Below are 20,100 nucleotides of genomic sequence, written 5' to 3' on the forward strand. Positions count from 1 at the left end.
CCTTGTCTTCTCGTTATTTAGACGAGACGAGATACACAAAAATTGCCCCACGAGATGCACTAAAATTACGAGACGAGACGCACCCCTGTCGTGAGCAGCACTAAAAATTATTCCACATTAGTGCTTACATTTCTCATGGCTTTCGCTTTCCAGTCTAATCAGGCCATTATTTAAAAAAGAGTTAAACCGAGCTGAACGAGTGAGCGAGCCATTATCAAACTCGACTCAACGCGAAACTCGCCCTGGAAAACAGCTTGACCTTGATCGCTACGCGGTAAACGATTTGTCTTTAGTCTGGTTACGTTAGGTTTCTTTGTCTCCGCTTGCAAACTTGTATTTTATATTTTTTCGATTCAAAATGTCTTTCGTATTTCTTTTATGATGTCCGAAAAGTTTACATTAATAACTTGAGTTTTCCTTAAACCGTTGGTTCACAAGTTTATATTTTCTCCACACGAAACTTCAAATATGACAGATTGAATTCTCATACTCTATTTCTTTCAAAGGAGTCGCCATTACCTGGTCAAAGACATTTCCACTACGATTCATATTAACCAAAATAAATTCATTTTTTGGAAGCGGAACTTTCACTTTCCGGATTTCGGAAAATTATGGAATTTAGTTAAACTCCATAATTCAGAAGAATTCCGGAACTCGGGAAGTATCCGGAATTTAGAAAATTCCGGAATTGAGAAAAACTCCGGATTTCGAAAAAAATCCGGATTGTTCCGAATTCCGGAATTTTAACGAAATCAGAAATTTCTAAATTCCGGATTTTTCCGAATTCCGGAATTATTCCAAAATCGGAATTTTCCGAATTCCGGAATTTGTCCGGTTTTAACTTTGGGAGTCCGGAAAGTAATAATTCCGGAATTGGCTATCTCTAGTTTATACACAACCTTTCAGAAAACTAAGCTAGTAGCTGTCTACAAACAAACAAGTAATGCAAAGCATTTTGTATCCTGCAATACGTCATGTATTAAAATCCGACAGCAGTTTCAGTATCTATCCAGAAATTGCATGTATCTAGTTACTGGAAGCTGAGGTATGAAGAATTGTATTGTGTCTTAACTTTTTGTGTCTTATACAACCATGCAAACCACTGAAAATCTAAACGGCTTTCGTTAAATCCAAGTTGTAGTACTCAAAGTTACATCCATTTGTGTCTGTATGATCGTGATACTAAAGCTTACTATATGACACCGTTAGTAAGTCTTTCTCTGCTCTCCCGTAAAGTTGTGATACGATCTACTACAGAATAAAGAACCAATAATCAGTTTAACGAAGTTGTTGTATTACTACACATCTGCTTTCGCCTCTGTCAACTCTGGTCGATCTCGTTGACTCGACATATTTGCTTTTTTATACCCCTTTCTTTGTTTACTGAACTAAACAGTAACTATTCTGAAATGTACTACTGCGCATGCCTGGTAGATAAATATTTCTAATGCCAATAGTTTCCGTTTTGTCCAAGGAATGTTCTTTTTCTTATTCCCAGCATGACACTTTTATTACATTATATGAAGATGATGTAGGTCTAAATACCTCATGTATTACATAGAATGTAGGTTTAACTCTTCCAGCAAAGAAGAAACATGTGATCATAGTATACAACCCACAGAAGTGATAGCTTGCAATACAGTGGTCGTAATCCCTAACGACACAGAGAGTTAACAGTGCCCTGCCCGCTGCTCTAGTGGCTAGCACGTGCGCCTTTGGTGTATGGTGTCCCAGGTTCGATTCCCGGCGGGAGGGCATCTATGATTTTTAACTGTCCTCGATGTTTCTGTGTTCGTGTCCCTGTCGTTATAAGTTATTAGAAAAAGCAAGTTAAACGAGTGAAGCCAGTAAAATTAGCAATAAGTAAGTTACTGAAACACGTTCGGTGAGTCAGTTTAAAAAAAAAAAAGTGGACAATGAACAGGCTGTTCGCACCTTCCATGCGAGTTCGAATCTATCTCGGCTTGATCTTTTATCCAATTGCGAGAAAGTATTGTTTCTTTTCGCTAAGGTCACTCTTTTCGTATTTTTCGCCGTCGTTCACAATTAAAGAACTGGCTATTCTTATTCTTTCTACGAATGATGGATCTTCTCTTTGGCTTCATGTCAAACATGCACACGTAATGAAAAGACGCTGTCGATAATAATAATAATAATAATAATAATAATAATAATAATAATAATAATAATAATAATAATAATAATAATAATAATATGAAATATTACTAGCTAACTCGTGTGTGTATTTCGACAATATAATTTTATATTATTATGTGGAAATAAGTAAGGCTGGCTGGTGCCCGCCCCTCCGCTAATTTTTTCGATACGCTTTATGGGTCCACGGTGTCCAACGTTGGTCCCATCTCACTATCACCTCCTGTTCTCTCGATATAAGTTATCGACATTTTGCCTAAAGAGGGCTCTGCTTGGCTCCATGACTACCCACGGCAATGACTCTTCGTTCATTTTTCATTGAAATCGCTTATTTTTCTGAGTACTATGAGTGCATACTGTCCAACGTTGCTCCCATCACTCAACAGTTTCCCGTTCTCTCGGTATAAATTGCTAATATTTTGTTTGTAAGGGAGATATGGCGTTACAATTATTACGTTTGAAGAAGAATTGAGGAAGATATTGCCTTGCCACAAACAACACCTATTATTATTATTATTATTATTATTATTATTATTATTATTATTATTATTGCTTTACTTACCACTAATGTTGCCTACCTTTATTTGCAATGCAATGTGTTACTAAAAAGCAAATCAAATAACACTCCTCGCCATTCAGGCTCCCGAACTCGAATTACATGATTTACAGTTCTCTGTGTTAGAGGAAAGCACATTTATTATATTATTCTTTCAAATAACACGTTTCACAAGTTACTTCACTTTCAATGTGTAATTTCATATCATCACTAACAATCATCACAATCATCTTGTTCCGATACGAAAATAACCCCCTCCTGCAAAAAGAAAAAAAAGCCTGACCGTAGCGAAAAGGGCGTGAACATTCTTTATGTGATTTATCGGGTCCAATATTTCAATAAGCCTCTGCACGCAAATATTTCAGTAAAAGAGAGAAAGTTATTCAAACTTTCTGAATACCCATTTATGGGCGAAATTTGGTTCCCTTGGAAGTTTTTAAGAGTATAAAGGACAGCCATTTTGAACACTTTCGTCTGATTATTCTGGTTAACGAACTGAAGATATTTCAACAATTAATGTTTGTGCCAAGTTTCATCTCAATCCGCTGAAAATTAGGGTGGTTATGGCATTCACAAATAGTGTTATATATATATATACAGATAGATAGATAAACAGACACACAGAGGGAGAGAGAAAAAGTGTTTTGCTCCCTTCTCGCACCTGTGGTGCGTCAGAGCTAAACCGGGCCCCTTTGCAAAACGTATTGACCAGCCTAACCTAAACACAAACCTCTTACTTGCTAACGTAGAAATGTGGTCGGGAGGTGTAAGGCATGTAGAAATTATATTTTTAATAACCATGAGTATGGTCTACTTCCATGTTTTTCTTTTTACTTTTTGCAGCTACATCGGAACGTTCAATTTTTATTCTTTACTAATTGCAAATGGCGTTTACATTCAAAATATGAGGAATTTTGGTGACATTTGTTCGGATATTTTTCTCTTTTGAAACGAAGAAAAGAATAAAAGCAATACGCAAAGACAAAAAGTATTATCAGTACTAAACCTTACCAATAATAATTGCTACGAAAGACTAAATACGACCTCTTTTGCCATCTCTCATGAGCTGCATGCATTATAAACAAAAAATTTTTAAAAATGTCCTCATCGAAGATTCGAACTGGCGACCTTTGCATTTGTAAGTCAGCACCTTAACCACTACACTAAGATCATGGCATGGTGAACATTTAGTTTTCGGCGTATTTGTTGTGTTTTTGTTTTATGTTCCCACTTCAACAAATTTTACTCTTTTTCCTAAGTTTAACAGCTGTTTGTGGCTTTCTCTTTGGGTGTCGTACTTTATTTTAACTATGCACTATTCGTATTCACAGCTTGTGTCCCTCTGCAATGTCTTATTGAGATTAAACTTTTCTTTTTGCCCCTCAGTAAACATTTGATTGATTTAATTCTCATACTCTCCACGGATGGAGAGCAGGAATGCCAGACTCGAAAAACAGGTGTACATTTACTTTCCTGACAGATAATACATTAACTAGTGAGATCATATCACAGTATGGGATGTAATATGTCACTTAAACTGCATTTCCTGAACGACCATTTAGACTTCTTCCCGGATAACCATGGTGCTATTAGTGACGAACATGGTGAACGCTTCCACTAGGATATTTCTCAAATGGGAAAACGATCAAGGGAAGTGGAGTGCAGCAATGTTGTCTGACTTGCTGGACCTTACGACGGGACTTTTGTGAGGTAAAGTTACGCAGGAAATCAAGTAGAAAACATTTGTAGGTTTCTTAATTTTTACTTACTTCTATACTGCTCATTCCTGTGATTCCTTTGTGTACGAATATCGATTTTTAAAAACTTTATGTAAGAAACTATTGTTGCGAGACTATGTCTTTATGGCAAATACATATAATACGTAAGCTGCCATAGGCATGCACGGAAACCACTTTCACATGAAAACTCAGGCCGACGGAAAAATTCTGCAATTTGATCTGAATTCAGAACCAAATAATCTTCCAGAAACAGTTTGTTTTGTTCTTGTGACAGAAACTTTTCTTTTATTATTTTATTTATTTTTTTTTATTTTATTTTATTTATTTATTTATTTATTTATTTTTTTTTTTTTTTGTATACCAGTGTAATTATTTGCGAAACATACAGAAATTAGAGAAAGGACTTTCTTCTCGATGTTGCGTATTTATCACTTTCTCGAAATTGAGTCTGACTGCGGTGCCTAATTCTATGGAGAGCATTTCAAGATTGAACACCAATTCTTTATTCTCTGCTACCCGCACACAGTTTTTAAGCAGTTTTGTAAATAAGTGTAACATTTCAATAGAACAATTTGTTGCTAAAGTGCACTTGTAAATCTCAAGTGCGGTGTACATATTTGGGTAGACATAAACCAATTTTCTTTAAAGCAACATCTTCCAGGGAAATGGAAGAGAGGACAACTTGTCACAATCTTCTTTCTACATACATACATAACGTAGCTTTGAAAATGGATCATTCGTCACCAAGGTGATCTCTGTATGGCGCAATCGGAAATAGGACTTTCTCCGCAACATCCGTAGAAGCCTTTAGTTTGTTCATAATTGAGAGGAATGAAAATCTTAAATTATATTCTTTGTAGACATTAGCTTCTTCTGTCCTATTTCGAGGAGTTTCTATGTTCTTATTTACCAGGTCTTTTTGTCACCCTTGAAGTAATCTGATCTTATTTCTTCTTCAGGACTTTAAGCTTCTATTTTCAAGGCGATTCACATTTTAAAAAATCTCACGTTTAATTTGACATTTTGGTCTTGAAATTTCAACTGCTCAAGAGATTAGTTGTTCGAATCTTTTCGGCATTGACGCAATATAAGACGTTACTCTACGTTTTAAGGTGCAATACGAACAACCATAATGCCTCTCCCACCAGGAATCTGTGCACAAAATGTGTGCACACCACCACTAGAAATGTAGAGAGGGCCCAACTGAATATGGAACTGATTTCGGAATTATAGAGAGAAATTCTAAAAAATGTAATGTTTGATTTTTAAAAAATCCAACTCTAGAAACACTACGTGATTTTTTTGGAATGGTTGCTACCCACAGATCAAATTCTCCATGAAATTGGAGCGAAATGAGTGCCTCCGTTTTCTTCATATTCTTGTTCGCCATAATCCTGACGGAACATTAGGACAAAGCCTAAATAGGAAGCTGACCCATACAGATCTTTACTTCATCGCCAATAGCTGTCATCACAAGTCATAAGTATATTTGTCTTACAGTGTTAAATACATTGGCCCACAAAGCATTTCTATACGTGACTAGGAAAGTTTACAAAAAAAATTTAATCACCTTCGTTTACCGCTACAAGAAAATATTTGTACAATATGATTCTAAAAAGAGGTCGTCACTTCCCAGTATAAAATGCCCAGAAAAGTCAATGAGTGAGAAGGGCCATTTCCCCACCACCGTATTCTTTTCAATTAGTCATACCTCTGGTGAACTCAGAAGAATATTTGTCACACGTCGTATGAAAGTTGATCTAAAACAACCAGCCAACATCAGATCGTAACTCAAACTAGAGAAGGAGAACCTGTATGTGTACACTTCAGGAATATAATGCATTCCTTTTGGATGTGGAAGTTCATACATAAAACAAGCTGAACGCACCATAGAAAAACGATGCAAAGAACACAACAGCTACATCAGACTTCAACAATCGGAATTAGCGAAGCACAGGTTAGGGCTGAGACATGGGGTAAATTTTACTAGCCAAATGCAGCAATTTCTAGGACAAAATAACAAGGAAGCCACACTCATCTCACGTGAAAGAAAAATCTCAATAGAGACAATGGGTTCAACTTAGTCTTATCTGATCGAAATAAGAAACAAGTGTTCAACAAAGGCTCTTTTTGACAATAACATCCAACTCAAACGAGCGTTTCTCTTGGAAAAATTACTGACTTCCATTCACAGCCACGTCACTTTATAGCTGCTATATATGTTTGATCTCTTTATAATAATCCTTGAAGATGAACACAATATCTGCATTTGAAATGTAAGCTAATCATTTTATCTGGCTGGTAGCCCGAGAACACTTGTTTGAAACTAAAACTAGCATTTATAAAATAAATTAGCATTATCTAAGGTAAACTCGCTTACTCTTTAGGATTCTTCCTTCAAAATGAACGAGAACCATTGATAAAATTCACAATACCTCTGAATAGACAAAATGAAGTGGTGGTTGCTTCAAACATTAGTAAAGGTGAATCAGAGGAATGTAACATATGTTGCAGCATAAAAAGGCTATCGTCGTTCATCCCATAAACGTAGAGGAAATGAAAGTATTGCGTAATGAATAACAAGGAATATCTCGAATGAATAAAGTTACTAAGAAATAACAACGGAAATCATCGTTATAAAAGGATCTGCGCTACAATCGACGGAATAAATTCAACAACTCAAGTTTCAAGTGTAAAATTTAATAAACTATTCACATGTATAGAAGCGAAGTGTGGTAGGATCACCGAAAATGTAATTTTAAATTTTCTTTATTTTATTCGATTGTAACCGAACTTTTGGTAACTTGTTTAGAATTGAAGCAGCAGACATTTCGTGTTCTTTGTATATGAAACCAACTCAATTTTATCACTATAGAAATTTCCAGTTACAAGGAAAACACTTTGATTTTTTAAAACTTCTTTTGGTTCTTGTGATATAGATTCGTTCCGATATTTTCATTTCACTTTTGCTCGCTGTTGTTTACTCTACTTTAGATTATTCCTTGTCGTGAACTTTCTTCATGTTTTTATAAACACTTGTTTCAATGTAACTCTTACCACATATATGACAGACTTAACTACGTCCTTCTTCATGAGTATGAAAATGTTGCCGTAATGCAGTTTTATCTGTGAATTTCTCTCCGCAATATTTACATGACACAAGAACAGAATTCGCATCCTTGTTTGTATTATGCGATTTCCTCATATGTCTACCTCGGCTACCACTATGCCGATACGAACGTCCACACACAGAACATTCGTAAGATTTTCTTTTCCCACCTCCTATATGAGAAACAACATGTTCTTGGAAGCAAACCGAATCTGTGAAAGTTTTTCCACAGCGTTCACAAATTTCTACATCAAACTCCGGCATCACCTCACCGGGATGTTTTAATCTCCAATGGTTCTTGAAGCTTTTTTTTTCCGAAAATGTTTTCGAGCAAGGTTTACACATAAAACGTCTCCTCGTGTGTCCGGATACATGTACCACATATACATCACTATCGGTGAAAGTCATGCCACAATAATCACAAACAAACCATGGATTAGTCATATGAGATCCTATATGTTTCTTATATTCAATTTTATTCATAATTATCTTACCACATTGTTTACATTCACATCTCTTGTGAGATTGTTTCATGTGTTTACCTAGACTCCCTGGATCTGAATACCTTTTCTGGCAAAAATTGCATTTAAATGGTGTATCACCAATATGTCGTTTAATATGAAATTTTAGATTCGCTTTATTAGAAAAATATTTTCCACAATAATCGCATAAAAATCTTGATTTTGATTCGCCTGTCTCTGAAGCCAAATGAATACCGAAATCATATCTGTTAACAAATGATTTACCGCATTGCGGACACTTGAATCTTTTAACTCCAAAAACACGTTTCAAGTGAGTCTTCAAATGTGAATATTCGTAATACGATCTATCGCAATGTGAACATTTTATTTTCTCACCAGTGTGCCTCCGAATGTGAGCCTCTAATACATTTTTATAGTAGAATTCTTTGTAACAATAATCACACTTAAATATTTGTTCTCTTCTATGAAAAATACTTTCATGTATTTTTAAATTGTTAGCAGTCTTGTAAAATTTGTTACAAACATTACACATAAACTCTGTTTTAGTTTCATTTCCATTTAGTAATCCAGAAATTATTTCGTTATTCTTTTCGCCATTGGAGTACATTTTGCGTCGATTTTCACACTTATGCTCTCCCATGTTTCTCATATTTCTTTCAAAACTAAATTCTGCGGTTAGTTGCATGTGACTCAAAAGTGACGAAGATCTGAAAGAAGAGAAAACGTATGTTTTAGAAGCAAGAATTTTAAAGTGAGTTCTCACATGAATTCTGAAATTTAACATTTTAAGTTGTAGATATAGTCAGTAAAATAAGTTTCACACTGTTGAATTACGTGTTTGATGCAGTACTGAAAAGTATACACAAAAATTACGTAAATATGTAATGAGATGGCTATTGTTAGAATTTTAGATTTATTTTCATAAATATATTAATGTTCATACTTTTTGCTTAGGCATAGAGTAACGGCAACAGACCCTTTCGGGCCCTCCGCCGAATCAAAACAAATCCTTATATTTAATATCTATTGTGGTAAAATATCAATTATTTTAGATGCTCTTCCCTTTAATTGATTATGGAAATATGCAAAAGTTGATTTTATTTAACATGTTATCTTCTACAGACATAAGTACGAGTTTATTTCATTTGTAAGATTTACGCTTCACAGTTCAGCTCTAGAATGCCAAATGAGATGAGAAATGAAAAATAACAAAGAAAGGACAAACATAAGGGTTTGTTTTGAGAAGGATTAACTCTTGACGGACTCACCTTGCGATCGCATGCTTAATACCTTACACCGCTTGATCATGCCAATTGATAACAGAAGAATATCAACTGGAATGCTGTATTCTACTAAAATACTCATAAATGTAAAACTTTCTTTCTCTCGAAACAATATGATAGTGAAAATCTATCATATTAACAGAAATAGTTTAATAATTTATTAATCAGAATAAAATATATATCCAGTGTACAAGAAAAATAAATTCTCCGTAAAAGGAGAGATAAATGAATCAATTTATACAACAATCGTTGTTAAGATGTTGTTAGCAATTTAGTAAAGTTAGATTCTTTTTTTCTGCCAAGGAAATGGATATTATGTAAATTTTATACTGATGGCTCAAGATATTTAGTAAGTATCATATTGCCCAGATTTATAAAAGATTCTTCTGTTGGGGACTTCATGTATGTAATTGCTCATATATCTTAATAAATAGAATATTTAGGGACCTATATGACCTTATCGGTAGTGTGCTAAGATCAAGTGGGAATCTGTGTTGCTAGATTTGTGAAAAGTATTTTTCTCACAAATTATTCAATAATCGTAACCTGCATCTATATTTTAATTAAGTAAAAGATTTACTTTCAGCTCTTAAAATTGTAACTTGAACTTAAAACGAAAATACTTAAATATAATTATAACGAAAATACTTAAAGATAAAATCTGAATAAAGCAAACACTTGTTAGGCAATATACCAATACCTTCAACAGACATATCATTGGCGTCCCAGATGATTGGACTAAAAATAATTTTGTTAGGAAGGTGAAACCATTAGAACTAGTACATAGCACGAATAACAAAAGAAAACAAAACACAGAGAAGTTTCATAGATTGCTAATCGTTGCAGTAAAAGCTAGAAGGACAACAAAATGGCGAAGGAGAGTGCAGATAAGGCGAAGGTCAGTTGTTGGTGTGGGTATATCCAACATACTAGTTGGTTATGGCAGTTCAGTTACACCGTGAACTTGAGTAAGGACAGAGTGAACATGGGACCTCCACAGAGCATCATAACAGAGTGTATGTTGTACGAGTTAAAACGGGTCAAACGCTGCTGCAGCGGGACGGAAGATATACCAGGCCTTTGGTGAGGACGTCATGACTATCTGGACAGTGCAGCGGTAGTTTAACAAGCTTAAGGGTGGAGATGAAACATTTGAAGACGCACCACGTGCCGGAAGACCAACACATGTACAAAATGAAGATCTTCAGGCAGCAATTGAAACGAACAGTGACCAGATATGTGAGGAATGGGGGACTACAAATCAGTGTGGGGGAGAAACTATTCGGCAGCATCTCCACCAACTTGGGAAGCACTACAAGTTGGGTCGATGGGTCCAACATGATTTGACTCCGGGCCAAAAGGCAATGCGAGCAGCCACTTGTGTTTCCTTGCTGTCTCGTCTGAAGATGGAGCCATTTCTGGACAGGGTATTGGCATGTAATGAGAAGTAGGTCCTGTACGAAGCTTCACGTCATCATTGGTTAGCATATCATGAACCGGTTTCAAAAGAGCCGAAACCAGCACTGCACTAGAAGAAGGTACACCTGTGTGTTTGGTGGACTGCTCGCAGCATCGTGCATCGGGAATTGCTACCAGCTGGTCAGAGCATCAATGCAACTGTGTACTGTCAGTAGTTGAGCCGTGTTCACGAAAACTCAAAACTCTGGAGCCAGCACTTCTGAATCGTAAAGGCGACCTCCTGTTACAGGACAATGCTAAGCCTAACTTGGCTAGGATGACCCGGGACACTATTCTCCGCCTTGAATGGGAAACACTATTGCATCTGCCATACTCCCAAGACATTGCACCGTCCGATTATCACCTGTTCCATTCCTTGGACAATCACCTTAGAGGACGCCAGTTTAAATCCCTAGTAGAGGTGCAAATGCACTTGATACCTTCTTCGCTTTACGGCCCACCAAGTTCTACCGCGATGGAATTCATGGCCTTTCAGAACGTTGGCAGAAGGTCGTCGATGCTGATGGGGACTATTTTTGATCTTCCACGTGCGTCTTAGGTGACATATTGATGTTGGAAGGTGGTGGGTGTAAAAGCGACAGAATTTTCTTGGTTACCTTTATATTTTGTGCTGGATTATATTTTAGATATCTCAAAAATTGTAACACGTTATATTTCACTCATCTGAAAGTATTTGGAGCATGCTTATTGAAGTTTTTCATCAGTGTGATCGTATGAACACGCAAGGCGTTTAACACTGAAACGCCCACTGTAGTTTTGTTCTGCTTGCAGCTCTTCAGAATCTGACACTTCCTTCGTTTGGGCAGTGGTCCAAGTGGCTCTGAAGCAGAAGTATCGCCCTCAAAATTTTTTACAGCCTCACGTTTCTTGGGTCTAACTTCTAGATAATCCTTCCGCAATTCTTCAGCAAGCTTTTGGATAAATTCTCTTCTTGACATGTTTATATTTGTTACACTCCTGTAGATAATCCACGAATTTATTGTAGCTAAGTCTAAGATGTAAAATGTATGGACGGGCCACCTTCGTGAACTTGCTTTCACAGAATATTGCCTCGCAATGTTTCAAAAATATCCACACCAAACTTTGTTTTATTGTAATAGGATAGAGTTTCTGGAATTTTCAATGTGGTTTCTACTGATACTGCATTGTGAATTGAACTTATAAGCAACACATTCTTAGAACGTTTCCCTTGATATACTGTTAGTGTCATATTCTCATTCTTCAAAACCTGTATTGAGTAAAGCTCTGCTCGATTGTCTCTCACATCTTTGGGAATTTCCCTCCTAGATTTCTTCACAGTTCCGATTATACTTGTACCTTTTTGTTCGAGCATTCTGGCCAATTGCACAGACGTGAAATAATTGTCTCTTGTGACGTTGAGTCCTTTGTTTATTAACGGTTCCATTAGTTGCATTACTATATATTCAGACAATGACTTACTGCCAGGACGGGTATTATCCTTTCCGAGGTAAGGCATTCCTTTCAGCAACTATTTGGTATCAACATCGGCTGCAAGCCAGACCTTTTGGCCGTATTTGTCAAGTTTTGAAGGCATGTACTGTGTGAAGGGGCACCTGGTCTTACTTGGAAACAGTTGCTCATCTATGGTAATATTAGGACCTGGTTTATAGCACACTGCACAATTTTCAATGAATTTGTTCTACACAAAAGAAATCAATGCGAATTTGTCAGTTTGCAAACGAACAGATCTAGTAGCCTTCAAGTCAAAGCGTAAAAAGCTCATTATTTCAAAAAATCGATTTCGAGACATTGTTTTTCCACAGAATGGTAAACCCCAAGATTTACTCCAAAGAGAGTGAAGGTCTGTGTTTCTCTTTCCGCTTACACCGCGCGCATATATGATAGCAATAAAGGAATCAATTTCTTCAATACTGCATGACCAACTGTCTGTCTGAAGTACTCTCTGCGCTTCAGCTTCAGTACATTTTCTTATGTGCTCAAGAATTGTTCTGTCAATGAAAAGCCTCCAAGAAGATGCCACACTTCCTTCACAAACATTTCTTTTTGCGTAAGAAGTTGGGCTGGGCATTTCCTTCATCACATTTTGTTGTGCACGGCGCCCTTATACATGAGTGTTCATATCTATTGGTACCCATTGTGTACCATCAGGTGCTACATACACATTATTTTGATTTACACTATTTCCGTCATTAAAACTAGAAGCTGTAAAATCTCTTTATGCATCACTGCCTTCACTTTCTTCAGTTTGTTCACAAAATGTACCTACTTCATAATCAGAATCTGTACTATAATAATCTGCATGAACATCCTCATCTAATTCATCACTGAATGAGAACTCGCCTCCATCTGATTCATCTTCTTGGATGCTACATAATTCAGCTACAATCTCTTCCTTTCGCAAATTGCGTCTTCGATGCATGTTCGTGAAATGATAGTTCTAAAGTGACAATACGCTGTTACTCACTATTGCCAGGTAGCTTGAGATTGCCGCTCAATGTTGCCATACTATTACTGCAAAATCTTCTTCGCAGTTCTAAGATAGTTCAGCGTTGTTAGAACAAATTTTCGAAAACAATCAGTCTTTCAGTTTGGAAAGGTCTGTTCAATCACAATACTAACACAAACTGTTGTAAGGCAAAAAAGTAGTAACTTATAAAACAAGATAATGGCCTTAATACTACAGTAAATTGTCCTCTCTGGGTGTTCTAGGTATAAATACCCACTAAACTTATGCCATTTGAGAAAATGATCGAATTTTTTGAAAAATGAAAAAAAAAAAGTGATAAATTGATTAAAAGTCACCAAGGCAAAAAGTCATAGCTCCCATATAAATGAAATACTCACAAAATTAAAATCGCGCGGGGACAATTTATCCCGTCCGGGCGTTCTAGTGTTAAAAAGCTTTCTCTCTCTTACGTACGTACGTAAAAATGTCGATAGTACAGAAAAATTTTGCAGATATATCAATTTAGAACAATTTGTACATTTGATTTGATTTGATTTATTCGTACAACTGTATTATTATTATTATTTTATTAAAGATGACTTTTTCCACTACTGTTACTGGTAATTATGTTTTTTTTTCTTTCTTTCTTTCATTACAGAGGTCTTTCATTTCAACAAATTCTTGATAATTTGGAATCGGAAGATGTGCAAGACGTACACGATATACGTATATCTTGAACCTCCGGAACCTAACGTGTTTTCGGATGAAGATTCGGGAGAAGAGAATGGAAGTCGACTCATCAACAACCTTACAAGGCGCCAACTTGCCAGTCACGCTGAAGTGTTTCTGCAGATAATACTCGACTTGGTGAGGATGATTCGCAAGATGAGTCAAAAATAATATCTCCGCACCAGACGAAAGGTTTTCAAAGAAGGAAGACAAAGGCCGATATGTGGACACATGATGACATAAAAGGGCCGCAACTGTGTTCTTTGAAGCAGATTTCTGAACATTTCGTGGGAAATCTCCTACAGAATGCTTCGAAATGATTTTCGATTATGAAATTTTAGATTTGCTTGTTTCGAAATCTAACTGATATGCTGTTTTCAAAAACTGTAATTCCCCTGGAATTACTTAAGACGAAATGGGAGTTTTTTATTTTTTTAATTTAATTTTATTTTTATTTTTTTATTTTTAATTTTTATTTATTTACTTTTGCTTTCTGGGTACAATACAATTCTTTCAAAAAGATCATATTGGGAAGGGACAGGAAATGTAAGAAATGAATTGGTGGTAAATGCTATAAGACAAGACCGTATTTTGGGCATATATCGCTTTGTTCACTGTACTGATAATACTCGACCTACTGAAGATGATAAAATGTGAAAGTTGCCCCCACTCATGATGTTGCTTCAAAATGTTTTATTTCCTTGCTTCAGCCAGAACAAAATATTGACGTTGATGAATGCATGGTGCAATATTTTGGTAAGCATGGTTGTAAGCAGTTTATCCGTGGAAAACCTATCCGTTTGGGGTATAAAGTCTAGTGTCTAAACACTTCATCTGGATATCTTATCAATTTTGTTGCATATTAGGAAAAAATCCAAGAGGACAGAGTGAATATGAAAAACAGTTTAGTAAGTGCGCTGCTCCTATGCACACCATGATTGACGAGTTATCATTTTCCATGAAACACCACATTTACTACGACAACCTGCTCACAAGAATCCCTCTTCTAGTGCACAACAAGAATAGTGGTTGCAGTGCTACTGGTATTATTCGAGAAAATTGACTGCCCAAGGACTATTACGAATTCCAAGGAAATGGATAAATGAATCCGCGGCACGTTTCAGGTAACCACTAATCATAATGAAATTTGTGTTGTACGTTAGGTGGCCAACTCTGTTGTCATAACTGCATCTACATGTCTGCTTTTAATATCGAGAGATATTCCCACAGCGAAAAGAAGAAAGTACGTGTAACACTTTCATTTGTATTCGGTGAATACAACGAGCACATGGGATATACTGATCAAATGGACCGGAATATATCATATTATCGCATTGGAATCAGGTCTAAAAGTTTATGAATCTGTTCAAAATGCGTGCCTTCTGTTGAGAAAAACTGGAATACACATTTCACATTTAGAAATTCGAAGGCACATTGCACAAACTTATTTGCAGAAATATAAAACCATTCCATCAGATGCAGGACGTCCAGCTATTTCTTGTAGAGTGTACAGTTCTGAAGACAAAATTTGTTTTTCTTTTACATACGTGTTAATAATTTAACAGAGCATCCATCTAATCATGGTATCCGAAAGTACTTACTTAAACGCCTAGCGTGTTTATATAGTCACGGGGTACCCCAACGAAACCGCTTACGTCACGAACTCAAAATTTCTCGTAAGTGGTATTTACACCTAAATAACTCAAATTACAAATTTCACCAAAATTGGAAACAAAAAATAATTCCGGCATTGATGGGTTAAGTCACTGTAGAAAGAGTGTCCCGAGTGTTTATTGCAGGAAAGATCGACTGACGAGCATTACTAGGTGAGTAATCTGAAGTATTAAAATCTGTTCCACATGCTCGATAAGTAGTTCACTTAGAATTAATAAGGCCACTTCATTCAGCAATGTGTGTATTGCTAGCGGAGGGAAAAAGTAACTCTGACACTGGCAATCACAGTTCTTAAAAGTATGTCGAATGAACGGAAAGAAGAAAGTTACACTGCTGTGTATGAAAGTGACAACAGAACTGCACCTAAACCCACAAGATTTGTACTGCAAATGACAAATGCTTCAGTTTAGCTTCAGCCTCGTGTCAGAAAAGTACTGTGATAAAACGGTAAAGCGTGGTAATGTGGAGAACCGTCACTACGCCCCGTCATATGCAAGATCAGAATGCTCAAAATAAATACATGACTGCGTTTGAACGAGGCTGCATGGTCCATCTACGGAAGAGAGCAGTCTCGCACCGCGAAACTGGTGTCCGTATACAGTATGCTCTCACAACAGACTGCGTGTGTGGTAGAAATGAACACAAGGTTTTAATTTATGCAGAGACCATCGGGAAAGAATCACGCAATTGTTACACAACGGAGTGGCAGGCATTACCACAAACTGTACACCGTCGTTTGCAGTGTTTGCTTAACATTGAAGCGCGTCGAAGAAGCTGAACGCTTCATTGACGGAACACATGTTTTTTGCAGTGGTTTCAAATAACCTAAAACCACAAACGCCTCGAACTGCAATGCATGGATGACACTCACGCCTCAAACAGTCTTGCAATGATAGCCACATAGTCAATATCGCAGTGAATCAACCTATCAGTGTTTATTGATGACAACTTTAACGCCCGCACGAAAGGTATGATAATGCGGAATACCACTGCATACAATACGGGTGATTTCGAGGGCAAAGTATTGAGGGTAATCTTACAACTGACTCATGTTCTAGAGGTTAAGGTACATATCTATTCTTTAGACAGCTCCCGATACATATACCAGGAAGAGAATGAAGGGGTACATTTATTCTGGAAAATCTTCGATAAACTATAGGAACCGCTGATTTTCTGCAGAGTCGCCTGACATGTTGCCCATTGAACATGTTAAATGACACTCTTCCATCACTGTTACCCAACAGATAATGTTAGTGTCTTGTGGACTACCACAAAATCAGTGTGGCAGGCGAATCCTCAGTAACACATCAAATGCTTGTTTCATTTGATTCTACGTTGTATAACTACACTGACTGTAACACAAACGCTTGACGCCAAACTAGTTTATTAAAGTTAAAAGTGTTACACAGCTTCGAAATCGTAATTATTTCAATATAGAGTCATTCTATTTCAAATTTACCAATGATGAAAAATTCATCTCAGATTTTGATATTTTTTTGTACATTGAAAGACATGTTTGCGAATAGTTATTTCCCAAAATAAAACTTTTCCAGCCCTCATGGTTGATTAGTAATTAATTACGAAATCAGCGTGAAGATCACAACTCAAAAATGACTGGTTTTGCATTTTATTGTTTATTTTAATAAACATAAGAGCTATGAAACTAAAAAATTTGGATCCGCACGTAATTTTGCCTGTAGATTTTAAATCTGCAAGCAAAACAAATGAATATTGTATACGTATAGAGTTATACCAGCATTTATAGTCTCAAGTTCGGGCCCTGGAATGAGCATGTAGTGAAAGTCGTACGTGTGTGAAATTTTAGCACAAGGTTATGAAGTACCTATATTTCGTGTGAACCAACTTTTGTTTTGAGTATTTGAACCTAAGAGCCAAAATAAAACTTCTAATATGTGTGAGCTTACAAATACAACTGCGAACCAAATATTAAATGCACAGCAGTTTTATAAATGGGCTCTGGACAATATCACATCCATTAGATACTTTTTGTATCAACTGAAGATGTTCAACAGCATCACACGACTCAAGAAAATAGGTTTATCCCTGTGAAAACAATACCTGAAACAAGAAATAATACTTTCATTCCTCATTGTGAAATAAGTTTAAAAATTTGACTAATTCCTCCTGCACCAATCGGAAACCTACATAGAGTTTAGGTAGATAAACAATACAAACAGAAGACATCTGAAGTAAAGGTCTTGGATCCAGGAAAATTTGTAGCGTGTGTTTATGGCTGCAAATTTTGGGTTGGGATGGTGCTGGAATATTCTGAGAGATATCAGGACTACAACACAAAGTTCTTACACCCTGCAGGACCCGCTTCCACTTTTCACTGGCCTGCAACCGACGATATCGTATGGGTGCCAGCCGATCAGATTCTTATTGACGCAACAGATAACATTTCTATCACAGCTAAAGAAAGACCACATAGTGTCTTACATGAGACTATTAATAAAATTAACCAGTTATTCAAGACTTTCAGTAAACATTGATACACTGTACAATGCTGATGGTTAGTAGATAACTCAATTGTTACTTCTGCTATAATTGTAGACTATTGTGTGGAACAGTTGCTATAAAGGTTATACAGTTACAAATAGCCTTTCTGCTATAATTGTAGGCTATTGTGTGGAACAGTTGCTATAAAGGTAATACAGTTTCAAATAGCCTATATCATTACTTCAGAAACTTGTTATGAGGCAAAAGATACATTCAGATTTTTTGAGAGCCTTAGGTTCAAATACCCAAAACAAAATTTGGTTCGCACGAAATATAGATATTTCTTAATTTGATGCTAAAATTTCACACATGTACAACTTTCACCACATGCTCATTCCAGGGCCTGAACTTTCGACCATAAATGCTGCTGTAATTCTATACCTATACAATATTCATTAGTTTTGAGTGCACATTTAAAATCTACACGCAGATGCAAATTTTTAGTTTCGTAGTTTTATGTTTATTAAAATAAACAATAAAATGCAAAACCAGCCGTTTCTGAGTTGTGATCTTTACGCTGATTGCGTAATTAATTACTAATCAACAATGAGGGCTGGACAAGTTTTATTTTGGGAAGTAACTATTTGCAAACACGTCTTTCAATGTACAAAAAATTATCAAAATCTGAGATATGAATTTTTCATCATTGGTTTATTTGAAATAGAATGCCTCTACTGTATAATCAAGTAAAGAATCTGGAGTTGGTAATTCATTTCACTTATACGTACAAGGTCTGTCCGGGAAGTAATGTCATTCATTTTATTGCGAAGCGACTGTACGTTGAAGCATGCTATATCCGCCGGGATCGATGGCGGTGTAAGTCAACAACCGAGTTAGTGCTTGTTCAGTTTGTTTGAGCTCTCGTAGGTAAACGATGGGCAATTTCGTAAATTTCTGTTTCGTCTCTTGTACAAGTCGCGATGCAGAGCTCACTGGAAAAAATACGCGATCAAGTTATGTGTGAAACTCGGCAAGTCTGCAGCAGAAACTTTTCCAATGGTTCAACAGGCCTTCGGTGATGAGTGTTTATTAAAAAGGCAAGTCTGCAGTTAACACAAGGCGTTTCTGGAAGGCCCTGAAGAGACAGATGATGAAGTCCGTACTGGATCCCCGCAACTTTCTCAAACGACAAAATCTGACTTGTGTAAAACAACTTTCACAAACAGACCATAGAATGAGTGTTCGTTTAATAGCAGACATGTTAAATATTCCAAAAACTATCGTCCACGAGATTGTGACCAAGGATTTGTACATGGGAATCGAGAATATTTTGATTTGCGTCAAGCTTGTCCCAAGAATTTTGACCGACGACCAAAAATTTCACTGAGTGGAAATTTGTCAAGGCGTGCTGGAAATGTGTGAAAATGATGCTCAGCTTTTGGGCGGTGCTATCACGGGTAATGAAACGCGGATATTTCAGTACAACCCCGAAACGAAGAGACAAAGTACCAAGTAGCACACCTCGGCATCCCCTCGCACAAAGAAGGCTCAAATGAGCAAACCAAGGATCAAGACCATGCTTACTGTGTTTCTTGATATCAGGGGGATTGTCCACCGTGAGTTTGTATCTCCCGGGACAATTGTTAACGGTAATTCATTATTTTGTTATTACTTATGTACGATAATTTTGGATGTGTCAAATTAGTACGAACGCGAATTAGTCACGAACATTAATAAATGGAGGCTGAAGCCATTATTTCATATGGCTCCAACCTTCATTTATTAATGTTCGTGACTGTACAAGGAAACGCCAGAGATGGTGATCTTTTCTCTTCATAATATTTATTGAATTTGTTACATTTTGATCACTTCTGATCACCATGTCAATGTAGAGGTAGACTGTATTAAGATACGTTTCCCCCATGTATTTTCGAAATCAATTATATTCTATTTTGCTTACGAAAGACAAACGAATGACCGTTTGTTTTGTGGTAATTTCGAAACTTC

At 36.5% G+C, this 20,100-nt stretch overlaps 1 protein-coding gene across 3 annotated transcripts in view; it reads right to left on the reverse strand.

The window, feature by feature from the left end:
• Positions 1-4,185: 4,185 nt before the first annotated feature.
• The window catches only part of LOC145690639 (uncharacterized), a 49,549-nt gene continuing 33,634 nt past the window's right edge, over positions 4,186-20,100 (reverse strand). For all 3 annotated transcript variants that reach the window (XM_081765723.1, XM_081765724.1, XM_081765725.1), the window contains one exon: positions 4,186-8,747. In XM_081765723.1, the coding sequence (XP_081621849.1) occupies positions 7,523-8,747 (1,225 nt within the window). In that variant the 3' untranslated portion in view covers positions 4,186-7,522. The remainder of the gene's footprint in view (positions 8,748-20,100) is intronic.

This window comes from Thermobia domestica, chromosome 7 (genome assembly GCF_964235325.1).
Source record: "Thermobia domestica chromosome 7, izTheDome1.hap1.1, whole genome shotgun sequence".
Taxonomy (NCBI): Eukaryota; Metazoa; Arthropoda; class Insecta; order Zygentoma; family Lepismatidae; genus Thermobia; species Thermobia domestica.